Source organism: Adiantum capillus-veneris, chromosome 20, assembly GCF_014529385.1.
Source record: "Adiantum capillus-veneris isolate H3 chromosome 20, ASM1452938v2, whole genome shotgun sequence".
Taxonomy (NCBI): Eukaryota; Viridiplantae; Streptophyta; class Polypodiopsida; order Polypodiales; family Pteridaceae; genus Adiantum; species Adiantum capillus-veneris.
Window position 1 is genome coordinate 73,697,315 of NC_140950.1, and position 8,496 is coordinate 73,705,810.

At 39.0% G+C, this 8,496-nt stretch overlaps 1 protein-coding gene across 1 annotated transcript; it reads left to right on the forward strand.

The window, feature by feature from the left end:
• The first annotated feature begins 3,143 nt into the window (after window positions 1-3,143).
• Window positions 3,144-3,668, forward strand: LOC147432742 (uncharacterized). Its single transcript, XM_086491776.1, has one exon. The coding sequence runs from the start codon at window positions 3,144-3,146 to the stop codon at window positions 3,666-3,668; it is 525 nt and encodes a 174-aa protein (XP_086347902.1).
• Window positions 3,669-8,496: the final 4,828 nt, after the last annotated feature.

Here is an 8,496-nt window from a genome sequence, read left to right on the forward strand (position 1 = left end):
TGTGCATAGCGCCACTCAAATTCCCTAAGTAGCTCTGTTATGGATAGTCCTTGCTTTGGCTTGACTACCCATTCTAAGAACGTCCTTTTTGTCACTCTCTCCGAGTCCTCCATGAAATATTCCTCCTTTAAAGCTACTTTGAGTTCTTCCCAATTTCTCCCATGCCCATCTTTAATTCCCCTAACATGCTCCCTAATTTCTAGAGCAACAACTAGCTCAAAGCTTTGAATCATCTCACCTTCTGACACGCGATGCAGCTCCATCTCCTTCACATAATCGCGTAAGTACTTGGTTACATCTTTGCCATTGAACTGATCCATTCTGTTGACGACCGCTTGTATGGCCTTCGTTTTTGAAATCTCCCTTCTTTCAGTAGCATGTTGTTGTTGCATGAACATTGCAAATGCTTGAAACATTTGTATTGTTGCTGGGTCAAAATGCATACCCTGTGGCTCAACATGATCACCCATGGTTACCCACAAACTCTCACCCTGGCAGATTCGCGTCACGTTCACCAAAAATATGTCAAAAAGTTGGGGGTCTTGCCAAGAAGGCACCCGGCCTCTTGCTGTGAGAGTTTGTGAGGAAGATCAAGGGTTATGGGAAGGAGCTAAGATGTAGATAACATAGCTTCTAAAGCTAAAGAAGAAATGTAGCCAAAGAAGCCGCTTGCTTTTCCTTGCAAACACACATGTGATGGAGAGAACTCATGAAAGATAGTCGAACAAAACAAAAATGAAAACATCAAGATTACGATCATAAAGTATCGTGGGTAGGATAAAATGATTAATGGATGAGTTAATATATTTAATCTTTGGTGTCCAAAAAAGCTACGGATTTCTCTTTGGAACTATAGCTTTGTGCTTACTATAATGCATATGTTTTGTCTAGCGATTGGGATTAGTTGTGAGTACAAATCCTCTTGATTCATACTAAAATAACCACATTCACATCAAAAGAGAAGTTATAGTCAATAATAGGTAGTATGATGGGATCTGGTGAGAGAAGTATTTCGTTGAGCCTTTCAGGACCAAACAGAAACACTATGCGTTGCTGAAAGTGAATCTTTCGACTAATCCAAATGTTGACCCTAATAGATTGCACAGAATGGAAATGAAAGAAATCGTCTCTATGTGGATTATGATTATTCATCAATGATATACTTAGAATGTTCAAAGATAGAGGTGTGAAAGAAGTGAAAGGAGAAGAAGAAGAGAGTTTCTCTCCCAAGCCCTATTGTTGCCCTTAGGCAATAAGGATACTGCGGGGAGAGAAGTACGTGTAGCAAGGAGATTCTAGAGTTTGTGGAAGAGAATGAGAACCTTAAGAGAGAGGGATGCTTGTGAAAGATGAAAATATGGTTACTAACCTTGTGCACATAATTGTTTCCCGCAAGAAGGTTGTACCCATTACATTGACAAGGTTGCTGCTTGATTACCTTCCAATGAGTTAGAGACAAGTATTGGATTAGATATGCAAATGAAAGTAAAACTAGCAACATATATCTTACATGAGAGCAATCGCCACCACCTTAATGGAGAGAGATGATGAGGCAAGACTTCAGCCTTTCTTCAAGAGAAAGTGTGGCACTAAGATGAGTGTGTCACTATGGAATTGAGCTATTCTCACTCACCCATAACTTGCCTCAATCAAGAGAAGGTTGCCATTTTTATAGGTGAGGGAGCCATGTTTTACATAATCACTTGATTAGGCTAAAGAGTTAGCCCAAATCAAATGTTCTTTGGATATTTCGTAAAATGGGAAATATTAGGACTCAAAATATCATGAAATTCAGAATTTTTGGTCGTTGAGGCTCCATGTGGGTGCATGATGTATGTGGGCCCCACATAGGCATCTTCTGTGTGGCTCCAGCAGGGGGTCCCAACTTGTGTGTCTTGTTCTTCAAGGCATCTTTGAGGTGTCACATTCACATGCTTATGTCTTTTACCCTCCAAATGTCTTATTTTATGGAAAAAGACCAAGATTACCTCTTTTCACTTGATTCACCTGTTTACCATCTCTTCTTGTTGTGTAGTTGTGAGAGGGTTTTTCACTGGTTTCCTTGTAACTTTTGACTTGTAACTCGGATTGACATGCTTCAAAAGAAAAAATTGGCCTACTAAAAGAGCTTGACTTGGTTTTGGCCTTTCCTCCACGTCCTTAGGTCGGGATTTTCAAATGGGGATGGTCCAAGAAGCTTTGGATCTTTCTTTTCATAAAGTCTTCTAGTAGGCCCTTCCCTCTTGTATGTATCCAAGAAGGTATGCATTATTGAAGGGTTATATTATTAATTAAATGTGAAAAGAAGAAAATATATGGTAGGGTATATCTGAGATATAAGAAGAAATATACCAATGCTTTTCCCCCAGACAAAAAGAGGCACAATTATTGATACTTCTCTTGCAGTACTTTCTAATAGTAATGTACATTTATATTACTTCTAAGGTAATACTAAGTTATGTTAGAAAGCTTTTATTTATGCATATGAGTATTATATGAAGTATACTTATGCGTCAAAAAGTCACAAGATAAATCGTTTAATGCCCGTTCCCACTATATACGTGCCACAACACGACACCACAGGGCATGGGAGGTACTCAAAATCATCCACTACTTCATATCAGATGAGAAGGTGCATTACACATTGTTCATGCAGCACTGTTTTATGCTACACCGTGACTGGTTACAACAAGAGGGTGTCACTTCTAAGCACCATTGAGTGTGGTATGATGGTTCAGCCTCACGGTTCAAGGGAGCCAGGCCTTTTTACTTCGTTGCAAGATATGGTGGACTCACAAAATGGGCATGAGATGGTTCTTCTCTGGATCAAGGCACGACAAGGGAGAGAATGATAGTGCAAGAGCAGTTGTGAAAAGAAGCTTGACCCATGAACCATTAAAACCTAATACAGCTATTTTACGGTGTGCAGTTGATGTGGTTGATTATTCCCAAGCCAACCTTCACAATATCCTTCAGAAGAAAGGGAATGTGCCCATGTGTTCTGGGAGGTTAAAGAGTGGGAAGTGAAGTGGAACTATGCCACTGTGGCAAAAACTCGCTCTTTGCATGCTTTTTGTGGTCACAACCCTGGGGATCCAAATGCCCTTGCAACAAGAGCCTTAGCATGCTTCTGTGATGCATGCATGCACGTAAGATGGAATCGCTGCCTCAATAAAGCTCACGTGCAGCCTTGGGATTGTCATACTCTACTGCCATTGGTTGATGAGGCTATGCCTGATTCTGAGCCAAAAGATGAAGCAGACACCTACGATGACTTCTCGTACGAAGGTCGTCATGATGTGTTGAGGAGCACTCTATGTGCTGGGGACACATTTGCTATAAATCCAAATGCTTCGACCAACGTCGAGGATGTGGATTTCTACCTAGTCAAGTGTGTTGCAGCAAAGGAGAAGGTGGAGAAGGGGTACCTTGATGAGTGGGGCAATGCAATTGATAGAGGCTCATATGTTGTGCAAGGTCTGTATTACAAGCAATTGGATACCTACACCTTCAAGCTAGACCACAACCAGCCCATCGTCCACGTACTTTCACATTTGGTACGATGTATCAAAATACCCATGGAACACATCCCATGGAGACGAAAGGTGTACACAATCAACCCAGAAAGCTATGAAGCAATCTATAATAGCATTCCCTTCAGCTTTTAAGTTGTAATCACTACATCTTTAATATACTTCTTACTCGGAGATAATGCAGTTCTATCAAAAACTTGGGTATCTTCTGTGTCTTGTGTCTCTTGTGCTTTGTGTATACATGGCTTTGGTGTCTATCACAGAGGGGTCTCAGTTTAAGAGAGATCCTTTGTACAACCTATCTCATTAAACATAGAGGATCTGAGCTCATCAAGAAAATGTAGAGCTCTAGATAGGTGATCAACCAAGCTCAAAGTTCGCCTCCTTTGGTGTCTTACAATTTATGCTTTTTATAGCAGGCCTCCATATGGTTTGGGCGGGTAGCCCACAAATATAAATGGAAACTATGAAAGAAGGCACACCCAGCTCATAAGAAAGTCATCACGGTTTGGAAAGATGTGTACAAAGAAGGCCATTGGCTTGCACAGTATGATAATAAGAAGGTATGCTAATTGTGTTCTGTGGGTATGCTAGTTAGCATAAATTGTATTCTAACTAGCATATTATTAATGCTAGCTAGCATACACAATGTTCTAATTAGCATACCTTTTGCTCGTTTTCAAGGAGAAGAGATGGTAGCTTCATGTATACTGTCTATGCTAATGCTAGTTAGCATATTGTTTATGCTGATTAACATAAACTTATATATGCTAGTTAGAATAAACAGTATGCTAATTAGCATAGGTTTGTTGGTTTTCAAGGAGAAGAGATGGTAGCTTTTTGTATATTGTATATGCTGATTTGTATACTATGCTGTGCGTGGAATGCTAATTAGCATACTATTTATGCCAATTCCCATAAACAGTATGCTAGTTAGCATACCCTTGCTAGTTTAGGGAAGAAGAGATGGCAGCTTTTAACTCATTGGGTATTCTAATGAGCATACTCTTTTGCTGGTTTTAAAGAGAAGAGATGACAGATTTCTGTATAGTGTGTGGTCTAATTAGCATACTATGATGTGAGTGAAAGTTAGCACAAACAAAAATGCACAGTATGCTAATTGAAGGTATGATAGTTATCATACTATGTATGCTAATAAGCATGCTATTCTTGCTAGTTGGCATAAACAATATGCTAATGAGCATATCTTTGCTGGTTTGAAGGAGAAGAGATGACAAGTTTCTGCATCTTGTGTATGCTAATTAGCATACTGTTTATGCCAATTGACATTCTGTGGGTATGCTAATTAGCATAGTTAACTGGCATAGACAGTATGTTAATTAGCATAGTCTTATTGGTTTCAAGGAGAACGGATGGCAGCTTTCTGTATATTGTGTATGCTAATTAGCATACTATACTAAGTGGAAGTTAGCACAAAAAGAAGTACAATATACCAATTGAAGGTATGCTAATTAGCATACTGTATATGCCAGTAGGCATAAACAGTATGCTAATTAGCATACCTTTACTTGTTTTAAGGAGAAGAGATAACAGCTCTCTCTATACTATGTATGCTAATAAGTATATCATGTATGCTAATTAGCACAATGTATGTTGGTTTCAAGAAAGGATGGCTACTTTCTATATACTGTGTATGCTAATTAGTATACTATGTTGTGAGTGGAAGTTATCAAAAACAAAAATCCACAGTATGCTAATTGAAGGAATGCTAATTAGCATACCGTTTTGCTGCTTTCAAGGAGAAAACATGAAAGCCTCCTCTATACTGTATATCCTAATTAGCATACTATGGTATGCTGTGAATGAAAGTTAGCACAAACAAAAATGCCCAATATGGTAATTAGAATGTATTCTAATTAGTTACTGTGAGTATGCTAATTAGCATACTGTTTTGGTTTTGTTAGCATAAACAGTTTGCTAACTAGTGATAGCCGTTTTTCGGCTCTTTGTAATTGCCACAGTGAGTTACCTCACCCTACCAAAATCACCCAAACACTGTGGCTATCCCTACCATTTCACTGTACATAGGCGTGCGTGAGTCACGGGACTTTTCCCATATCTTCTTAAAAAACCCTCAATTAGCTAGTCATTGGGCTAGTTGAGCCAAAAAAATTAAACAAATTAAAAAATATAAGTATATTATGGCCCATGCGTATGTAAATATTTCTTTGTATATAGGGCCTAAAAAAAAGATTTTTTCATAATTATTTTGGTATTTATTTAAATATTTCTACCTAGGTGTGTGTTATTTATGCTCTGTACATTGCCTCACCATTACCACAATTTTTTCTTACCATTTTTCATACTCTTTATTCCATATAGAAATATTTTCATGTAAGCTTCTCTTATATTTGGTGTAACTCCACCCCAACAAAAATACAAAAAAACTAGTTTTATTTATGTGTATATTTTTTCACTATTGTGATTTTTCCCTTCCTACATCTTTTTTTTTTTCTAAAAAATTAGAACACCAAAAATATTTATCTTTTTATGGTAGCCTCATAATGAGAGAGATTTCTTTTGACCCCTTTATATTTTTTCCACTTATATTATTTATATTTGACATGTACATATTTTTTAGACCCCTCAATATTTGATTTTCTTAGTTGTACTATTCACTTATATCATGCTCTCAACAATATCTTCAATTATAGACCTACCAAATAAGGTCAAGGGTAGGTGGCATGCATACATGCACTATGGAGGGCTCACTCTTGGAGGTATTCAAAAGAATCATCCAAAGAAGGACCCCACAAGGACCTTGTGCAGTGGAAAAAAACGGTCGGTTTTGCTGAATTTTTCAAGATCACTTGCTCTCCGAATTTGAAAAGGTGATACAAACAAAAGTTGTAGCTCATGGGCTGAAATTTTGCCTCAAATTTTTTCATATTTTTTTGAGTTACGAGCTGTGAGCTATGATTTTATTAGTGGACCCCAGTTTTCCCATGCTATGCAGCCACACTCTCTCTTCCACTTTATCATTTTCCTCTTTCACACACACTTCTCCACTCATCATCCCCACCTCTCTCACCACTCCTCTCTGCACCCTACTCACCTTCTCCTCAACCTTGAAGAATAAGAGAAACCATGGTGAACTCATACCTCCCACACACAATTCCATTCCAAAATTGACCACCTAGTCTCATTTTTCCTCCTCCAATTTACCCATATCTATAAAAAAAACCACAAAATTCATCCTCTTCTCTTAAAAGACAGCATCATGGTGGTTGATTACTCAGCTTCAACTACCTTGTCTCTCAAGGAAGGTCAAGAGTGGAGAAAAATGTACCGTCAAAGCTAGTGGACCGTCAACAAGCGTAAAAAATTGGCCCTACTCAAGACACTCGGAGCATCAACCTTGTAAGAAATCCACCTTTTCTTACCTCTTAAGAGTTTTTCTTCCTTATTTGTATCCTACATGGATACTCCCATTGTAAATATCCAATTCCATTTGTAAATTAATACTAACTCTACTAACACTAACCCACTATGAAAAGTCCTTTCACCTCCATTTCTCTCCTCTCTCTTTCCCCACCAGCTTCTTGATAATTCCAAGCAAAAGAAATTAGATAAATTGGTGAAAATCTAACCCAACCATGGTTAGAGGAGTAACCCTAGCCTTCAAAATTTCTATAAAAAGAGGGTGTAGCTAGCACAAAAGGGGGAGCCATAAGCAAGAGCACTATGCTATAGCTTGAGAAGCCAAGCTCAACCTCTCTAGAAGGAGCTCTTGAGTGGAATCTCATTGTCTTATGCATGTGCATGTGTTGTAATAGGGGATTAGCAAGGGAACTCTATGCCATTTGTAAGAGAGAGAGTGTTCATTCAATTGAGAGTAGGAAATCTATCATTTCTCCTACTAGTGTAAGCCCAACATTTGCTGAATCAAGGAGGGTGGATTTGGAGTAAGCTTGGATACTTTGTCTCCCTTCCAACGTGAAGTAATGGACAACAATGATGCGTAAGTGTCTTGGTGTTTTTTGTTAAGTTCTTGATAGCTTGTCTCGGGTGTTTTCATCAATCTAGCCATAAATCCCACATACTGTAAGAGGGCGACAGGGTGGAGAGGACTCCCTTGGCCTTAAGATAGTGATTGGGGTGGTTTTTCTTGTGATGCGTTGTGGTGAAATTTACGCAAGCTATGTTGAACAAATACTAATCTCACTTTGATTTGTCATGACAGATTTGTAAGAAGGTATTAATGCAACAAGCACCCCCTCCCCCTTTCTCTCTCTTTCTTAAATATATAGTTGTGTTTGCTTGATCATTGCCGATACATTTCAAAGCAGCCCAAGCACTATCTCTCTCTCTCTCTATCTCTCTCTCTCTCCCTCTCTCGTGTTTTAGTGTGTGAGAGTGTTCCATTGGTGTTAGGGTTAGTGTAAATTCCTTGCTTGTTTGTGGGTTGCTCTAACGATTCTCCTCTTTTGCGTCCTAGTTCGCTCTTAAACTAGGTGGTGCCCCTTGTGTAGTTGGGATTTGGCTGTGGGTTTGTTGTTTTGGTTTGTGTTGTGTTGTGCCCCAGCCCCATTGAGCAGCACGGGAGCCTTGAAGGGTGTCTAGAGGTTGCTCTTCTTGTCGCCCGCCCCGGACCGGCCTCAAATTGGTGCCCCCACGGAGGACAAGCTTGTGTATGTTTTGTGAAGGCTCAACCTTTAGCATAATCAAGTAGCTTGCATGAATCACGAGAATTTGTATGATCCCTTCATTCCCATTGCAAGGCAAAAGGTACACATAATTGTAAGTACTAAGTTGCAATTTCAGCGAGTAATTCATAGAATTTTAGGTCCTCTTAGGTTAGCCGAGATAAACACTTCGGTAAATCCTTTTATTTTGCCTCTCATTAGGTACGATATTAGCTTGGACGTCTATATTTTTGTGTTATTTTAAGCATTAGGACATGCATAGGCCATGGATAATGGCCCAAGAATAGAGGTTTTTC

Bases quoted from the DNA above. Each gene is read 5' to 3' on its own strand.
- LOC147432742 (XM_086491776.1), top strand. From the start codon at position 3,144: ATGCACGTAAGATGGAATCGCTGCCTCAATAAAGCTCACGTGCAGCCT.